The sequence below is a fragment of the Oryzias latipes genome, chromosome 6 (genome assembly GCF_053564925.1).
Source record: "Oryzias latipes strain Hd-rR chromosome 6, Olatipes_Hd-rR_3.1".
In the NCBI taxonomy this organism is placed as follows: domain Eukaryota; kingdom Metazoa; phylum Chordata; class Actinopteri; order Beloniformes; family Adrianichthyidae; genus Oryzias; species Oryzias latipes.
In genome coordinates, this window is record NC_136242.1 from 32,647,519 (window position 1) to 32,667,713 (window position 20,195).

At 42.7% G+C, this 20,195-nt stretch overlaps 1 protein-coding gene across 2 annotated transcripts in view; it reads right to left on the bottom strand.

Annotated features, from left to right (window-relative positions):
* The window catches only part of tmtc2b (transmembrane O-mannosyltransferase targeting cadherins 2b), a 109,065-nt gene that overhangs the window by 13,969 nt on the left and 74,901 nt on the right, over window positions 1-20,195 (bottom strand). For both annotated transcript variants that reach the window (XM_078949063.1, XM_023956084.2), the window contains exons 4-8: window positions 18,958-19,072; window positions 16,973-17,058; window positions 14,018-14,202; window positions 13,017-13,095; window positions 5,876-5,997 (exon numbers count right to left, since the gene is read on the bottom strand). In XM_078949063.1, coding sequence (XP_078805189.1) covers window positions 5,876-5,997; window positions 13,017-13,095; window positions 14,018-14,202; window positions 16,973-17,058; window positions 18,958-19,072 — 587 coding nt within the window. The remainder of the gene's footprint in view (window positions 1-5,875; window positions 5,998-13,016; window positions 13,096-14,017; window positions 14,203-16,972; window positions 17,059-18,957; window positions 19,073-20,195) is intronic.

The following is a 20,195-nucleotide window of genomic DNA, read 5'->3' on the forward strand; positions in this document are numbered from 1 at the left end:
CAGGGCAGCTTTCGCAAAGACTTCTCATTTCTAAAATATGGCCACCTCGAAGGGCATCATCCCACTTATATTTGCTTACGAAATACATTCTAAATCAAATATTGGTGGATTAACATTGTTGTTTTTTGTTTGAACTGTTTTTCCAAAGACGTAGACGGTGCGATATCTGGTGTAAGGCATTGTCATGGTAACGGCTACCAAGCCTGCACCAACCAGCTGCCCTTCAGCTGGTGTACGAGGACCGACCAGTGGAGGACGGTGGAATTTTTTCTGGATTAAAAGTCACTAGAGTATAATTTGAAGCCACCAAAAGAAAATTTTACTTAGGTTGATAAAAAATTAATTACAAGTTGCACTTTTGAGAGAAAATATGGGAACAAATACGGTAAGCTAAACATCTCGTTAGGTCAGTTTTTTTCAACCAGTGTCCGCGGCACACTAGTGTAGTGTAGTGTAGTGTAGTGTAGTGTAGTGTAGTGTAGTGTAGTGTGTTCACTGATTTAAAAACCTTTTTTATCTCCAGGATATCAGCTCTGTGTTCATCCAAACAGGCCCTGATAAAACACTGAGTAGTTAGGAATATGTAAGATTGTAAAATACTTTTTTCTTTGTGTTTATTTGATTCTATTAAAAACATTTTGATAAGAATGGCGGTACCGCGATTTAGCTGCAGCTTCAACTTTTAGAAAAAACAATGCAGAGAGGACTGTACATCAATCCAGACTATAGAGTTTCTCCTTTTTTTAATTTTTAGATGTTGGTGTGCCACTGGATTTTTGTCAAGGATTAAGTGTGCCTTGGCTCAAAAAGGCTGAAAAACAATAAGCTAGGTGAATAAAGCATTATTTTGGGAGGAAAAGTTCCCCTCTTACCGCTCGTTTTCATCAAAATGATGAAGCAAACGTTTGTTTTACAGAAACAGACATCCACAAGTAGTAGATCACTTTTAGTACAAGAAATATCCACCATTAACTCTACTGATTAATGAAATCAACATAAAATCTTTCAATAATAATACAATTATGTACAAGTCTTAAGACATATTCACTGTGTACAGAGCAATAAGGTGAGCAAGACAGAAAAAAGCCAACAAACAATTTCAAATGGAGGCAATCTTTGATGGTAAAATGTGACAGTGGTCCTGTCATGTTCATCATTGAAGGACAAATCTTTTCTACCGTCTTGATGTTGGGATAAACTGTGGAATAACGTCAGTACATCTATGTTTCTGTTCCCGCGCAGTAATACAGAACATTGAGGCTATTACCTTTTTAGGTGTCCATTATTTCCTTTAATGGACATCCTGCAGCCAATCAGAATTTAGTATTCACCAATACGATGGTATAAAAGGCAGCCAGTCACAGCTGAAGGTGTAGAGTCAGCCAGCGGCTCTACACTTTTCTGATCTCGGATCAGTTTGAGATCCAGCTTGAGCCAGATTCAGCCTCTCAAAGTGGATGCATTATAAATACAATCAGTTTGGTCAATATGATGGTTTTCATGAATAATGTATTAGTCAAACTGGTGTTTTATCTTCATTAAGAGTTGAGGTATCAAAAAGGACGAAAAGGTTACAAAAGACTTTATTAAGCAAATCAAAACATTTTAAAGTGTAAAGTGAAGCAAATCTCATCAGATTGGTCAAACTAAAGAATAAACTCACTTCCCCTCTACACCATGTGGTATTAATGACTGAAAACTTAGTCAAGCGACTGCATTTTTAGTGAGCTGAGCTTCAGTAGAAAGGTAATTTAGTCATGTGAATATCTGAAAGGGGTTTCCCTAGATGTGGGAGGGAAATCAAGCGTGTGCTAAGTGTTTGTTCAACGTGGCTGATGGTGTTTCAGCAGAGATCCCGGACGTCCTCTGATAAACATCGCTTCTGGAATATTTTTTGTTCACCCATGTGCAGGTGGAGGGTTTGAGGGTCAGCACAAGCTGGCAAATTGGTTTTCCAAATTCAATAAATAAACAAATAAATAAATATATCGATAAATATAAAAATCAATAGAATGTATGCCTTAACTTAATTGATTCATATTGAATTGGCAATATGAGACAAAATTAGCTTAACCCTTCAACACCTGACACTTGTATACCAACGCTTTAACATAACACTTTACCATACCATAACTTTTCAACCCTCGCCATCAATGTAATTCCAGCAGATTCGGAAGCTGAGAAAAGCGACTTTTGTGATGTCAAAGAACATCAATGCTGGAGCTAATGCCCCGCTGTTAAAGGAATGATTGACAAAAGTATATTTTTGGATTGGATCTAGCTGATTAAATTATGATTTTTGTGCATCGGTATTGAATTATTGAATTACTATAGCAAAATGTTTGCTTGTAATTATTTTACAATCTCTCCAAGACTCATAGGATCTTAACGTTTTGTGTTTTTTATGAAATCAAACAAAGAAAAACGCAGAAGATACTCTCTCCTTAAGCATCAGACAAACTTGTGGATAAACCTATGGATAAAAAGGTATAAAAATAACGGGAGTGCACTAAGTGTGAAACCTTTGGTGCATCCATGGTGTCGGTGCAGGTGTGAACACGTCAGTGCCGAATGCGTGACTTCCCTCCTTCACCTTTCCCATCCTCCCGTTGAACCCACTTCTGTCGTCTCCGTATCAGACGCCAGCTCCGGCATCCTTCCTTTCCTCTTTGACTCTGCACGCCCTCCTGTGGGGACCTGAACCTGAAAGCCCTGACAGTATTTGAAGTCCTTCATCACTTACAGCTGCTCCACTGGGAGGCTAAAAGAAGAGGATGATGATGAAGAGCTGGAGGGGTTAGGTCAACTTCCTGTACTGCTTTTGATCAAGCTTAAATGCTGTTGACATGAGGCAGAGGGAACGGACTCTGAGCTGCATTTCACGGCCGCCTGTAAAGCTGAGAACATACTTTCTGACATGTTCTAAAAGTGAGGTCTTTTAAATGCATCATGTGGGCATGAAACCGCAGCACGACCTTCTTTAATGACATCATTTGCACTCAGAGGATCACGAGGGCTCAAACTGTCCTCCAAATCCTCAGGAACAGAACCGTAGTTTTTACCCCTGAAGATCTGAACTCCATATTCCTCATAAGCCAGTCCCTAAACAGAGTTTTTCTTTATGACTTCCCGCCAGAGTCCACTTCATCCAGACTCAACCCTCTCCTCCGAGGGGGTTGGGTTACACCCCGAGACGGTCTCTGACAGAGTGACGGGATTTGGCTCCATTCAAATTTGGATTCCAAACTGTTTTTTTTTCTTTTCTACTTACTGTAATGTACGACATGTTGAGGAGAGACTTTTATCTACGACTCAAACTGATTAATTCTTCCAGCTGGTGCAAAGGGAAAATCCTATTTAACAAGATGCTGCTGCTCAGTTTAATAAGGTATTTGTACCTTGGCCGATTTCAACTAGTAATAAAAAAAAAGTCAAATGCACCCACACGTAGTACTGACCTGTGCGTGTGTTGTGTGTTTTTTGGTCATCCGGGCACGTGTAGAGAGGATCTATTAACCTTTATAGGCCGGAGCTCTCACCAGCGACGGCCGCTCTCTGACATACCTTAAACCTTTGGCCATTTATGCGATCACCGTGAATCAGCTGATTCGTTGAAAAGAATATATGCAGCACATTCCATTCGTTAAGTGTTGCATAACGGCGCAAAGCCACTTTTTCTCCACTGGAATTAAGTTTAATTACCTAAACAGTTGACAAGTTATTTACCTGAACAGCACTGTCGGGATCCTTGAACAAACAAACAGCAGGATTTGGGGAGGACTGAAAAAAAAAACCTGTACGGCACGCCTGCGTCTCACCTACCTCACCCGTCCTTACCCTTAAGGCCCGTACACACCGGGACGAATATTCGCCAGGCGTTATTCGCCAACGTTTTTTGTGTTCACACCCAGGCGATTTTCGCTGACGATGAGCCGAGCAAACATGCAATTTCATTCCCTGACATTAGATGGCGCTTAATGTAAACAGAAATACTCCTGTACACAAGAAGGCGCTGCGCAACTTTACGCTTCTTAAAGTCGCTTTTCACTCAGAAGAAGAGAGCAAGTACGCGCTTGTCAGAATCATACAAAGAAAACATGAATATTTCAAGCACCAGTAGCTCCAACTGGTGCTTGGTTCAGGGATATTTTAGAATGTCCGTCATTATTTCTTCGCGGCTGTGCAGATGCAACTCGGCGTCTATCTTCTTCGCTGGTATGTGTGCTCAGCAAGGCAGTTTTGTGTTTGAGTGCCCCCAAGTTGTGTTTTACTGTAACTTCAGAAGCTCCAGACACGTGTGCAAAAGCGCCGTTCTCATTGGTCGAATAGATTTCAACGAAAAGAAAAACAGAAAAAAAACGAACACGAGGCGTTTTTTTTTTTGAAGCGTGGCGTTTTTTTGCGTCGGTGTGCACACTCACATGGTGCCCTTTGTTAAGTCACAAGGCGGTAAACATCGGTGAAAATCGCCAGCGAAATTCGTCCCGGTGTGAACGGGCCTTTAGCGTTGTATTGAGTGCTCACTACGACCTGTCACCGGCAGGCAGCAGGCCCATAGAAGAAAATGTGCATGAACGTTTTAGCTCTGCAGAATCACTGAGTGGTTTATGACCGTAGTATTTACTGTGGGGTCACCTACATACAGGTTTGATCATTTGTCAACAGCAGACAGCCCATATCCACCCATAACGACAGTTGAAACTAAGGCTTTAGCCACATTTAGGCACTTCTGATACATGAAAATACATTTATTTCTTTTACTCCAGTTTGGATATGTATGTTAAAGCCAACATATATAATGCGTTAAGTGGGGATGCTCGGCCTGGATTTGGTAACAGATAAATGTTAACTTTCCATTTAGTCAGACGTGCTGGCAGCACGAAGGCTTCGACCACAGAGAAGAAAACGGGGCCATGACTTCACCTCTGGATCACAAATCAAAAGCTGAACTTGTTCCTAGATGGACTTCGATTTTAGTGAATTCACAAAAAAGCCAAAATTTGGTTTGGGTATTTAACTAAATCTGATTGCCAGTGAGATTTCCACGCAAACCACCGGGGATCCGGACGAAATTAAAGGCAACTACTGTATGAAAGGAAAGAAGTTTAGAAAGGACTCTGCCTCGGTCTGGGAAATGAAGCGGGACAGGGCCAGGAAGACTTTGGTTCCTCAGCCGAGCAGCAGAAACAAACGCTGCAGGCTTTTGAACATTTTCACTTCTTCCCATCTGGGTCCAGACAGTGGGAGTGCGGGATGTCATCTGCAGAGTTTGGATCCACCCTTCTTATGACCCTCTCTGCAACTATTCATCAAAAAACAATTTTTTTCGTCCCTCAGCAGCTCTTTTTTAGCTTTTACAGCTCTCCCTAAAGAACTCTGTTCCAAGCACAACTATCAAGGTGAAATCTGTAACAGATGACTGCATGATCACTTCTTCATAAGATGTCTGCTGTTGTATCTGTAAGGATGAGGAGGGATGCATTTCGGTCTTTACAGTGCTTGTATACATATTTCCATGTTACTTTCTGGAATGAAATGGCAAATAAACCGTATAAACATAAAAGAAGCTCATTTTGAAACCGTTTATGCTGCGGAATAAATCCCAGAAAGTTTTAAAAACTTGCAGCTGAATCAGGAGCTGCTTCCAAGGTTTCTCTAGAAAAAGCTTTTTTTTTCTGGATCTGGAAAAGCAAAACTAAAAGAATAATAAATAAAATATGTATAATTTATAAAACTCCTCTCTTCCAAAACCTGAATCTGTTCAGTGTGGAGCTGTTTTCTAGCCACGGAGCCAAACTGGAATCTAAAATACGAGTGTGGAATAAGCTTGGATATAATTTTTTTCTTTTGGATGAGGTTGTGATCAAAGTCTTACCGTCATGGACAGGAGTTTGCCGTAAGTGAGGTGTGCGGGAATGTGGTCCGGCTTGGCTCTCAGCGACTCTCGGTACCAGTGCTCGGCTTCGCTCAGCTTGTTGAGCCTCATGTAGGCCTCCCCTGTGGGGGCAAAGCATGGGGACCGTCAGCTGCACTTCTCTGGACAGACTGGGTTAGGAGCAGAGGTCACTAGAACTAAAAGTGCCATTTGGTCCAGTTTCTTACCGACCAAAACCCAGCAAGAACCACAAAGTCCCACCTCATTGTTTAGAAAAATAAACCGGGTTTGAAGTCCATTATGTCATTCATTTAAAAAGTAGCTTGTAAACATTCACAATAATTCAAATATAACAATGTTCTATTTCTATTATTACTTTTGACAGCAGCACATGCAGGGTATATTTAAAAAGAAAAATGTCTTGTGTCAAATAAGATTCTGCAGTATTTGGATATTTATTTTATAGTCCCACTCCGCTCATCTTTTGATCTTTGTTCAAAGCATTAATTATGATTGTCGTTTTTAGCCAAAAAAAGAAGCATTTTCCAGAGCATAGGGTCTGTAGGAACAGAGCATCTCCGCCCCCACTTCTCCTCCCCACTGCTAAGAGCTTGGAGCAGGGAGCTTGACACGCTCAACGCATTTTCTGATTCACAATAATTTTGATAAAGAAATCCTACAGAAATGCAATTTTGAGGTTTATTTTCTAACATACAGTGGGACAAAAAAGTGCCACCAATTGTGCAAGATCTCCCGCTTAAAAAGATGAGAGCTTTATCATAGGTATACCTCAGCAATGAGACAAATTGAGAAAAGAATATCCAGAAAATCCCATTGTGTGATTTTTTTTTTTTTTTTTAAAGAATTTGTGTGTTAATTATGGTGAAAAATAAGTATTTGGTCACCAACAAACAAGCTGGATTTCTGGTTCTCACAGACTTGTAACTTCTTTTGGATCTCCACTCCTGTATTAATGGCACCTGTTTGAACTGGTTATCTATATAAAGACATCTCTCCACAACCTCAGACAGTCACACTCCAAACTCCACTATGGCTAAGACCAAAGAGCTGTCTAAGGACACCAGAAACGCAATTGTTGACTTGCACCGGGCTGGGAAGAAAAAGGTATCAAAAAAAGAAAACTAGGCTTTAAATGGCATTTCTGAGTATTTCTTTTTTCAAATCAGGAGCAGATGAAAAAAAAAACGGCTTTTAAAAACATTCTCTTTTGTGATGCAGCAACTGAAATGAGCGGGCCAAAGTCTACCTGCTCCGCTTCATTCTGATGCATCCACTGTCAGACATCCTTCATCCACTTCCTCGCCTGAGCTGGAATCAGGATCAGAACTGGACGGCGGGATAGCTCAGATATTGCTGCCACTTTTGTTGCATGGCTAATGTTAGGTTGAAGCTGTGAGGGGCTGTAAGCCAGAGGGGGACAGCGTGTAAACAAAGCAGTGATTGGAAATCAGTGAAGGCTTACTCCGCACCAATAGTCCCAACCACAACTCGGGGGCAAATTTTTAATGAACTCCAGCCAGTCTGCAGAAACTATGTCGTAGAAAATGGCAAAAGTTTTATATTTTGGCTAAAAACAGCGTCATCCTAATTAAAAGACCACTGGGAACACTTTGAAAATAGATCAGAAGATGATCGGATTGAGACTTTCAAAACACAATTTTCCTTGGAGTGGGTCTTTTAGAGTTTTGCCTCAGAACAGCAAGTAGACGTATCCCTTGTGCTCTCCTATAGGGTCCAGATGACCCCACCCTTACATTGACGTGTTCTCCCTACCATGACAAAGGTGGATAAAGGTGGAGAGGATTTCATGTAATCCATGGACACCAGTGAAGATCACAAATCATTGAAGAAAAAAAGGTTCAGAGCACTGTCTAGTGAGGTCTAGATGACCCCACTCCCAACGTTAAAGTGCATAGGATAGCTCAAGGGATAAACAAGAATTTGAGTTTGAACCTAATCTAATAATAATCCACTCTGACAACAGATCAAAACCTTTTTACCATCGTTTTTTTTTATGTGTGCGTTTTGGAGGGAAGGTAAATCTCTTGATGCCTCTTGATTTAGTGTAACGTCAGAGGTAAAAAAATAAAATAAAATAACAAAATACTCATGTAAGATCACGTAAGTGTAAAAACCCCACAAATGAATGACAAAACGTAACTAACAAAGCTAATATTTGTTTCCATTGTAAGCGGTTTTCCTCAAAGTCAAGGAGCTGGATGTGGCCCCGGAGCCTCAGGCTGCAGACTCTTGGGTTTAGAGATGAACAAGTTCAAAGCGAGTTTAGTAAGAAAGAAAATGATTTAAACTTTAGCTGCTTTGTAAAAAGCAAGATTTTGAGCTCTGATGCAATCCAACGCTTATTTCAGACTCATTTACCCCACAGATGTGATTTATCCATTCGCAGCGTCTTCTGCAAACACAAACCTCCGAATTCTTTAAAGAAATGAAAATGTTTTGACGTGGAACATATGAAAGTAGACATTTCTCACAGTGTCGGATAAGTGTGAAATTTTCACTAGCGCTCTCCCCTACTCTCCCCCGGCGTGTCAGACATCATCCGATACCTCCCCCACAGACGGGCCCGAGCCTCTGCCTGCAGACACCTGAAACAACAACGGCCACTCTTTCCTAAACTCCCAATAACCGCCGAATTATTGCAGGAATCTGACAACATGGGCTCCTTACACAACACAGGCAAGATCCAACCAAGAGCGCAGAGTGGGACTCTAACCTGCTGTAATTTGCTTCATAATTTGAGCTAAATCCAAACATGTGAGCTGTCAGAGAGCTAGATAAGTTGTTTGGACAAGAGTCAGCTGAGGTTTTAATTCCACAGGGATTAGCACCAAAACTCTGAGGTAAACAGGTGACACGCACCTAATCCCAACCGTTACAAATTTAGGAAAACAAGGTCTTTCAAAGGCATCAAGGCCTAACCTTTTCCTCCATTGTTTCTGGAAAAAAAAAAAGGTTTTTACAAACAAACTGAAGTGAAGGAAATGTTGGGAAAAACAGGATTAAGTTAAGTCTTTGTTAAAATGACAGAGGCAAAAGTTATGCTTGCAAACTTCTGCAGAAGCCTTCAGGATAACATCAGCTGTTAACGATCACATCTTTTACATAATTCATACACATTTATTTCTTTAGCTGTAGACTGTTTTATGGCTTTTAGGGTTTATCATTTATTACCCTTTCTATCTCCATCTATACATAACCATCTTAAACCCATCTTTTCATTGTTTTTATTTTATTGTGTTTTATGACTTTTTGTTGTTTTAATGTTTATGTCCTTTATGTAAAGACCCTTGTTTTCTATGCATGTTGATGAAATAGGCTCTACAAATCAAGTGATGAAGAAGAAAACTGTTTTGTTTTTAGAGTTAGGTTTAGTAATGTTTCATAATAGGGTCATAACTAAAAATTCATGCATTTTCCCCAAAAATCCATCATGCGATCCTGATGTTAAGCATTTATGTTGAAGCTCAAATTCCAAACCTTCATCCTCCTGCTCCTCCCTTCTAGACCTTAAGGACCCATTCCAGTGAAAATTGGGCTTGTAACGTGTTCTTGTGGCATTTTTCTGATGATGGAGGACATGCATAAAGAAAATGAAGCTTAAAATTGTATTTCTGAGTATTAATCTATTCAGATAGAAAAAAGAATGCAGCTGATTGTATTTGTGACGTAAAAATCTGCTGGGCAGGCCACTTAGACGCCCTTCCGCGCTCTCAGGAGCAGAAGCGGGGGGCAGCGTAGCAAATAGTCCCGCCCACAACTCAGAGGTGAATTGCTAATGAGCTCCTGCCGCTCATAAAACAACATAGGTTTTATGATTTATGCTAAAAACGGCATCATCATAATTAGAAGACCACTGGGAAGACTTTTTTCACTTTCCAATGTTTTGCACATTCAAAATTTGCACGACATCTTGTGGTTTGTTTTCTTGTTTTTTGTGTGTGTATATTTTGTGTGAATTTTCAATTTGCAGACAGCAAAGTAAGAATTTCATTGTGCAGGGAAACCCGTTTCTTACTGTGCTTATGACAATAAATCTTTGACAGTACATCAGAGGGCGATCTGAACGGATAAAAAAGGGACATATGAAGTTGTCAGCTGCAAATATGAATTGGATTTATCTGCGCTTTTCCAGACGCTCAAAGTGCTTACAGTGTGTCCATTATTCATTCACACTTGGTGATGGTAAGCTACTGTTGTAGCCACAGATGCCCTGGGGCAGACTGACAGAGGCGTGGCTGCCAGTTCGCGCCTACGGCCCCTCTGACCATCACCGGGACATTCATGCACATTCAAACACCAGTGGAGCTGCACTGGACGCAAGGAGGGTGAAGTGCCTTGCCCAAAGACACGACAGTTTAGCTTGGGAGAGCGGGGATCGAACCGCCGACCCTTCGATCAATGGACAACCTGCTCAACCCCCTGAGCCACTGCCGCCCATTTTAGCTTTAAAACAAATATTAATACATTTCAATTGGTTCGGAGCTCCTTTAATCCCCAATCCACCCATTTATCTTCTGCTTGTCTCAGATTCAGATGATGTCCGTAGAGACAGACCTCCTCTTTCCAGATCTCCTGGTGGGATCCTGAGCGTTCCCAGGCCAGTTGAGAGATACGATCTCTCCGGGGTGTCCTGGGTCAGCTGCTAGGCCTCCTTCAGGTGGGGCATTTCCATAACGCCTCATTAGGAAGGAATGTGGGTGGCATTTATGCCAGATGTCCGACCAGATCAACTGATTTTTATTGATTTGAAAGAGAGAGTGACAGCTCTGCTCTGAAGTCTTCTTGAATGGCCCTGAGTGAGACCTCAACATCCTCCAACTCTTAACCGCTTGTTGACAAAAAGATGATGGGAACAGAGATCTATTAATAAATTGAGGTTCTTGGTCTTCTGGTTCAACATTTGCCACATTGGACTGAACCGGTATGCAAGGTCTGCATTTCTGCCCAGACTGCACTGATCTGCCCTTTCTTTTCTTTTTTGTCAAACAAAACGTTCAAATCCTCCAACTGGGGAGGTGACTCATGTTGAAACTTTGTTCCTCCAGTCACTGAAACCAAAGATCTTCATCTGTAAATGGGTGTAAAGTCCTGTACAGCTTCATGCTGCTCTCAGACAGCCAAAGACGCAATCTCAACTTGTTTCTAGTCCGAAGAGCTGAAAACAAACATTCCTGAGCCCACCAGAGAGGGTTGGAGGGAGACCAGCGGCGTGCAGATTACCACCACCCTGATGACACACTTTGCTGGTTGGCGTCTGACAAGCAGCATGAGAGCAAAACGGGAAACTGATCTGAGCAGGTGTGCCCAGTGTGAAAATCAGCTCTGGGAGGAAACAACGGCAGGCGGCAGAAATCGCGCATCTCTGGCTTGGCGCCGGCGTTTCAGACGTGGCGTTTATCCTTCATGGGACCTGCAGCTTTCATCAACACTTTGACAGAAGCTCAGGAGCTCCGTCGTGTTGTGTGTTGCCAACACATAAACAGCCCCTTTGGCGTTTCCAAGCCTGGATGACAGGAGTCTCTGGTTTGAGGTGTTTGTTTGTGTCGGGTTTAAAGACAAACAGGAAAGGGGAAGAGCTGATGCCGGGGGGGGTCACAAGCTGAGCTGCTGTCAAAGTGAAAGCAAATTAATTCTGTTTGACATGATCTTGTAAATGTGAATCCGACTGATTATAAAAGGAGTTTAAAAAGAGAAATGGGATTAAAGCCGCAAACAGAGTTGTACGACCTGCAGGACCTACCCTCCCCTCCCCTTGCTGGATTTTTTTTGACCCGCCCCTGTCACCCCGATCAGAGCTGTACGAGACAAGTTCATTAAAAATAAACTTTTTCTTTTTCAAAATGGCAGCTTTTCTGTTAGTTTTATCTCTATAGCAACCATTTTATGTGTACCTGGGGGTGGCGAACAGGCCTATGGCTGTGTCCGAAATCCTACCCTACCAAAACACTATATAGTGCAGGACTTCCTACAGCCCTGGATTTTAAAACCAATTGGGAAACCATGCTCACTTTTTTTTTTAAAATAGTTTGACTTCAATGCATTGTGGTCTATATTCGCGAATGGTGAGAATTGTTGCACACTGTTTTTTTTTACTTCTGGGACATTTCTTGGGCACTCGATTTTGGAATTGTAGATTCAGACAGCTCTACAAAATGTTGAAGACACTATATACAGCACTATGTCGTGAGTAGGGAAGGAATTCGGACATGGCCATCGTCATTTTTTAAAGAATCAGCAAAACTGAACTCTTGGATTTTCTTGGCAACATAGGTTTTGTGTTAACCACACCCACGTTCCTAATATGGTCATATCATATGTCGTGTATTCAAATTTTTACAATATTTCGGTTAACAAAAGGTGCGAGAAAACAGAAGAACGCCACTTTTGCAATCTTGCCACGCTAACGCCAATAAAAATCTACAAACCCAATATTTCTTTCCAAATCACTTCCCAATGATGCTCGAGAAGTTGGGAGGCGATGGATTGAAATCCCTCGGAGGACAGATTTTTTTTCTAAATTCAAGATGGCAGCCTCTTCCTGAGACTTTTGTTGTGGTTTTAGACGGCGGTGGGATGTGTTTGAAGTTTAGTGAAGATTGCTTAAAGAAAAGTATTTTCCCAGACTGAGCAAAAATGAGAACCACCAAATTTTACACTTTGCCACAACATGGCTACCAAGCCATAGGTCGTGTAGCCATCCCATAATAATTTCGAAACGTCCTCCAGATATCTATAAAACGTGTGTTTTGGTTTCGTTAGTGAATTTAGAGAAAAAAAAAAGAACACCTTCTGAGGTTTCTCTTGCTGTGATGTCATCTTTTTCTTTTTTTCCGGGTGGGGGGTGGTGGTGGGGGTGGTAGATGTCTATGTCTGTCACAGTGCGACGTTAGCGACGTGTTTTCCTTTCTGTGGTTGAAGTTTTTTGTTCAGGGAAAGTGTTAATGGAGCCTCAAGTGCTTGAATAATTCCAAATGTTCAGTGAAAGTTGGACTTTTTCAGTATGATGTTTGTTTTATGTAGATTGATGTAAAGCCGCCAATTCTTTCCAAGTGCATCCAGAAGTAACCGCTGGCGATCCAGAAACAGGAGCTGCACTCACCCATCATGTTGTAGAGGCTCTGCGGCGCAAACTGTCTTGGCATTTTCTGCAGAGCTCTTTTGAACACGGAGAGGGCTTCCTGTGAATCGAATCAAAGGTTTGCGTTACACAGTGTGTAGATTTAGCAAGTGAAGCTGCATGTGCCATGCTGGGCTGCGTGAACACAGTGTGGAATTGGGGGGGTCTGCGTTGTTAAAACAGAGCATCATGGCTGTTAGGAGTGACTATAGCAGTGTCACTTCTCGACTCTGGGGCATGCGGCGTGCCGGTCTCCGGAGTTTCAGCAGCAGACTGACCTTCAGCTGCTTTATTGCTGAACCAAATGTTGTGGTTGGAGGTCAGGGGAAGTGGGACCCCGCTCTGCCTCCAGAATGCCAACAGCTTCTAAAAAGACCTTTTAATTGAATCAGCAGTTGTCTCGCTCGGCTCCTGATTGAATCAGCAGCATCACGGCTTCCACAAATATGAACGTGCAGCATCGGAAAACCAGCTCGCCTCGCCAGCGCCAAAGGGCCTTCGGGGACGAAACGGAGCGAATTTCTTGGAAACAGCCTGAGGAATATCTGTGCAGATACGACTGAGACACCTTCTCAACGTACCTTTATGAAAGCAAGAACGTTTTTAACATCCTCCGAAGTCTAGTTGAGCCACTTCCTGTGTTTTATCTTCTTAGATTTTTGTTTCTGGATCACGCAAAGAAGTGAGTTCCCAAGAGAGCCATGAGGCTGTTTATGTTTGTACCAAATAAGTATGATCCGACATAAATCTATGTAAATGTACAGGCGCTCAGTATGTGATGTTTTAATGATGGGGAGTGTATTCCATCCAAAAGAAATAGGAGCTTGATCCTATTTGACCAGGTGTTCACATTTGAAGGCATCATTTAACAAAAATGACATTTTAAATGTCCGTTTTAGTATGTTTTTGGCTTTTAACAAACACCGATAGTTTATCTACCAGACATGATGAGCAGAGAGATGGGATTTTTCTTGAGCGGTTACCTCCTGATGGCCATGCTCATGGAGCAGCTTCCCCAGGTTGTACAAGCAGCTGGTGACAGAGGTCTTATGAGCGTGCGGGTCCTTCAGGTTCTCGTCCGGGATGTCGGCGCATGTCAGGAAGGTGCGCTTGGCTTCGTCTGTGTGACCCCGATTCATCAGGATGATGCCCGTGTTCAAGTAGGCCGCTGTTGGAACCAATGAAACGCCAGAAACATCAGAATTCAGTCTAAATATTCAAGTTTGCTGAAATTCACGTCAAATTAAAAACAAAACAATGAAACCGTCTTCAGCTACAGATTTGTACTTTGCTTTCCAGCTTCATTCATGAAAATTGAATTTTTGCAACAGAATAAACGTGACTAACATCCGTTCATCTTTGGATCTATTTGAGATATATTTTGGCATTTTGTTATTTTCACTGTCACTGGCAAAAATAAACTCAAAAAAGTGGTCTGTGCAACAGTCACACATTAAAATTGACAACTGAATATAATAATATACATAAAAGTACATAAAAAGGGCGTCACTCGATGACTAAAACGGAAAATTTAAATCAGATTGCTGCTGAATAAATGTGCATTTGCCATTAATAATAGCAGGAGATGCAATTAATTTGTTAAAAATGCAAAGCCAGAAAAAAATGATAAAACTAAAGGAAAACGTCACATAACCGTTGCACAGTGTAAGCAGTCTAAAAAAGAAGTTCAAAATTAATGTTAATGTTTTTAGCCAAAATCAGGAAACTTGTGTTGGCACGGAGCAACTCCGCCCCCCTTACTGTCACCCATAATGGAGCTCTCTGTCTTCAGGCTGTCCAGCTTACAACCCATTAACAACCAATCAGCACGTTCCTTTCTTCTGTTTTTTTTTTCCTTCTACCGTCCAGCATATTTTCTCTGAAAACAAATGAACTCTTCTTCACAGGTTTTTTGTTTTAACTCCTCCCAATTTGCAGCGATTTGAATAAATACTCATGTAATTTTTGGCTCCAATATTCTAGTTTTTGTAATATGTCCACCATCAGGAAAAAGCCATAACAATACACACAAAACACAATTTTTGTCGGAGTGGGTCTTTAAAATAAAAGCAGAAGCTATGATTCATGAAGTGCAAAAATGGTGAATGGTACATATTGCTTTCTTACGTTTATAGAAGGTCCAAAGCGCTCTACAGTCTCAGTCCCATTCACTTATTTAAACACACAATCTGACACTGCCGCACATTTGGAACCACCAGGACCAATGTGGGGTCCAGTGTCTTTCCCAAGAACACGTAAACAAACGGGCGGGCAAGACGGGAACCTAACCAGCGGTCTTCCAATCAGAGGTTGACCAGCCTACCTCTGCACCCCCCAAAAAATATTGGAGAGTCCCAAAATCTGCCAGAGGACGCAGAAGTTACTTGAGAACTTTTGTAAACTAGAATGTAGACTCAAAATCATTTTTTGCAGGTTTCACATTCTGATTGTCGTTGGTTCAGTGGGATCATGTTTTAAATGTTCTATACTCTTTTTTTTGTTATTGCAAATTAAAATGACCTATGGATTTATTTAAAGTTGATGAAACTCAGAAATGCAAATAAAACACTTCAATTCTAAAATGTATATAATAATGATTTTAAATTGAAATGATGTTTCTGACCCCCCCCCCCTCATTTTGGGCTTTTTGTGTGTTTTTCCCCCCGTTTTTTTTAGAAATGCTGATTTAACAAAACTCTTGGTCACTGCACACTTTTAAGCAGCTCTGCCTCCATAATGCTCTCACAGAGCGGAGGCAGCAGTCAGCAGACATTTCCATCTGAATGACATTTGCATATGAACAAACGGCAAAAGCTGTCGTAGATCTTCTTCAGGCTGTTCTGCATGTCTGACGTTGGTCTGCATCTGTGAGACACTTCAGAGGCTTTTAAACTTCCCCCTGATTGGTCGACGATCGATGCGTGTTTGCATGCAAGGAGCCTCTGTGGACCTTTCTGTCTAAACAAACCCCCATCAGGTCCGGATGGTGGAATTCATCAACTGCAATGAGATCAATGTGCAAGACTTCTCAAAATACTGCTGATGGTAAATGAAGTTCAAGAGGAGTGGAGGACAACTTTACTGTTTTCTTTTCCCATTTTTTATTTGACTACCTAGAATTAATGATTTAAATGATGAAAAAAAAAACATTTCCAAGTAAAGCATTTAATATATTTACCCAGATAAAAGCCAAAACAACCTAAAAAAGCTACAACAGTCAACCCCTAAGCAGACAGTGAGAAATGCTTTAACCTTGTAAGCACAGAAAAACAGCCCACCATCAGTTCAGTCTGGCTTTAAAGGGCTGTCTGCCTAATTAATGAACACTGTTATCAGCCACAACAGAGTGCATAATTGGTGGCTAAATGAGAACTTCCCTGTCCAACCAGGAGCGTGATTAGAGGTATAATTGACCCAGAAGAAAGGGATGAGGCGTTTTGGATGATCTGCTGATGTCATTGACTGATGCCTGGAACAATGGGGAGCTAATATACTGTCTGATCAGGTAATGGTGATTTATGTTACACATCTGAGAGGATAGATGACCCCCCCCTAAAGAAAGTAAGAAGAGAAAAAAAAGAACACAACAAACTATTTGATTTAAAACCTTGTTTTTTAGCATTCAAGACATTTTATCCAGTTTGAAGTTGTTTTCATTTCTCTTTGGTCTACACCTTTCAAAGCCTTCTCAATAGAAGTTTAAGAGCATTTATGCTCATTATTTTGGAAACAAAACATTCAGATTTATTTTCTAAGAAGTGACATGGCCTTTAAATCCAGGCTGTGCTTGATTGTCTTAATCTGCCTGACAGCAGAGGCTTCTGGGATCCATCTCTTTGTTTCAAATGACCGCCGTTCTTGTTCACCGTTGCCTGAATGGAGCAGCACAACCACAAGAGCCTGAAATCGTCAATAAAAAACAGAATAGCTGTACTTACAAGCCAGCGTTGGCCGGCTCCCAATGGCCAGCTTATAGTAGTGGAGGGCCTCTGAGAACTTGTTGCTCTCCTGGAGCAGCAAACCACTGCAGCAGATGAGAGAGATTGACGGTGTCATCACAGTGGAGCTCAACAGACGGAGATGTCTGAAGTTAAAAGCTTCTGATAAAGGGGACGTCACTGTGAGTAATCAGGAGATGTCCCCTCAGTGCCCTACCCGCCAATTTTAACCGCACCCCCCTTAGTACACACACCCCTCCCCCCTCAATATATACATCCCAACATAAACACACACACATGCACACACACCCTTTCAAACACACATACACGCACACACATTTTGCAAGGAAGGTGGGACCTGGGTCCGTCTGTCCCCTGCCTCTTCCCTGGTGGGGGGTACGGGCCCCTTTGCAGCGGCGGCCGTGTCCCCGGGGTGCCGGCTTTCTGGGCCCGGCGGTGCTCTCTCCGCGCGGTGGGGGGGTTCACATTACATCTGAGCCGGGGTTTCTGGTCCCTGGGGGGTGGGTTCTGGTCCTTGCTCCTGAGTGCTGGGCCCCGCCAAATTTCCAACTGTGGCCGAGCCTGGTCGGGCCATATTTACAACACCCCTTGTGGGCCCTCTTTTTTCCCCGGGGTTCCCCCCTCCTGGGCGGGGGCGGCAGGCCCCTGCCTCGCTCCTCCCTGGACCAACCGTGGGCCGGGCGGGTGGCTGCCTGGAGTGCGGAGCGGGTCTCCCTTGGGGGGTCCTGGCTCGTACCTGGGGTTGGGGCGGGGGGATGCCCGGAACTCCTGGGTGGTGGTGGGGTGCTCGTTTGGGGCTGTGGGCGTCCTTCTCCGGTGGGGCCCTGCGTTGGGTTCTCCCGGCGCGGCGGGGGGGCTGCTCTCCTGGTGGGGCTGGGGCGGCGCTCTCTTTCCCTCCGTGCGTCCCTGCTCTCTGGCTCTGGGGGCCTTGCGGCGGCCCTGCTGGCCCTGGCCTGGGTGGCGGGCTTGGTCGCCCGGGCGGCGGTTGTTCCCTGCCGGTTCCCGTGTGGCGTTGGGGGATTCCGGCTGCCGCTGCTGCTGCGGTGGGGGTCTTGGGGTGGGGATGGCTGGGCACTCTCCCTCCTTCTTTTCACGTTCCACCATCCATTTTAGAAGAACATAAACACTCACCTGAGCACTGGTGTTAACTCACCTTTGCACTAATAGTTTGCATGATTGAATGAATGAAAGATTTCACACTAGTTGGTTTTAAGGCATAAGTATGCGTTCGTGAACACTATCTGTTTTGTGTACATGTCGACAGGTGGACATTTTTGCAGCTAGCAGGTGTGTTTATAACATTTGAGTGTGTGTGTGGACAGGCTCCGCCCCTTTTTTTTTTTTTTTTTTTTTTTTTTTTTCTACATTTGAACCTTACCATAATGATTAACAACCAGTAAACTTGTTGCTTTATGCTGCTTCATGGTCTTATCCCCCTTCCCCTCCTATTATCACCCCCTACCCCCCCTCTCTCTAACGTCCCTCTCTCTTCTTCCCCTCTTTCCTTTTCCGTCCGGTCCAACACCAAAGATTTTCAAACATGATTGAAATTAATAAAGTTTGGCCTCAATTACAAAAGGGGTTTATTCAGACATACCTTTGGTTTGTCTGAAGATTAATAACCCCTCTTGTTAAAGTAAAATATGTCCAACCCAAGAGGCCCTCAGCTCTCATCTGTCTGCCCAGCTGTTGGACAGGACAAGTTAAAAAAAAAAAAAAAAAAAAGCTTCTGATAAAGTGGAAGCAGGATTTGTACTAATGACAGACATTCAAACAGTGACGGGATGGGTCAGCGCTCTGCCTGTTCCCCATAGACTACTGTCCCGTGGTTAATAGTGCTGTCAGGAGAACAGCAGAATAAAAGGCCAGATTGCACTTCTGCACAGAAACCCCTCCAGATTGATGAAGCTGTTCAGGCCCCTCCAGAAGACCAAATAGGAAGCAGAAATGCGATGAAAACTCACAGGTTATACAGCATGTCTGCCATGTTGCTGCGGTAGTACAGCGCATTTCTGTAGGCCTGCTCCGCTTTCTCCATCTTTCCTTGGCTCTTGAGGACATTTCCAAGGTTCCCCCACGCTGTTAAAAGAGCAGAAGTTAGAGATGAAACAAAAGCCAACAGTGTTATTCCATTTGGTTTCCAGAAGCTGGATGGCACCGGCAGGACAGGGACAAAGACGAAACCGTCTTCTGCTGTTCAAAGCCTCACGCTGCCTTGAGTTCACTGCTTTGCGATCTCTAATGATGAAGCAGTTCTGCTGCAGCTGGAGTTCTAGTACAGAGATGCCTCACAGGGGGAGTTTCATGCAAGAGCAGCCTCTTCCTAAAAGAGGGTTTAAAAAGAAGACCACCGCGGCGCCATTGAAGACAGGTGATGCTAAATGACAGGTGATGAAAGGCTGAAAGGAGCTTTGGAATACAGAAGAACATGCATAAGGTTTTTAAAAAAGCATTTTACATAAAAAAACAACAGAAAAATGAATTGTAATTGAGCTTTATGGCTAAAAGCTGCCATCAAATACAGACGTAATGAGACTTTGAAAATTGAGTCATGAAAGCTTTTTGCAGCACATTATGAGAGCGTTTCTAGCAGAATTAAGATTATTTTTGCTTTGCTAAAAATCTGTTGGGCTAATTTTCATTCTAATATCGTTAGAATAGCAGGCGGAACGCCACTGCTGCCAAAACAAACAGCTGCCACGCCTCGGTTCTGCCGCACAATCTGAAAGGGAAATTAGCTCCACGGGTCCCTCTGCTTCCCTGGTTCGCTCCCCGACAAACAGCGTGGTGAACTGGACAGAAGGCTGTGTGGGATGACCTTTTCATGGGAATTTTTTGTTTGGAATAATTAAATTAAGATTTAAAGCCTGAATCTGGGAGATGGGGGGGGGGGGGGGGGGGGGGGGGGGGGCAACTAACCAGCGGTTGGTGTCGTTAATCAGACCGGATGTTGGATTAAAAAAAATAATAATAAAAGGGCTCATCAGGACTCTCATAATTTGTTTTTTCTTTTAATATAGGTTGGAATGATTTTTAATTTCCTGCAGATAAGGTTGATGCGTAATACGACGCCTCATCCATTAATGTTTTTGGATCAGAGATGCACAATTTAAAAGCTTAAGCTCATATCTGATCAACTAAAAATGTAAGACGCACTTAGTGACAATTAATGTAAATAAATTGAAAATACAAAGTATCCTTT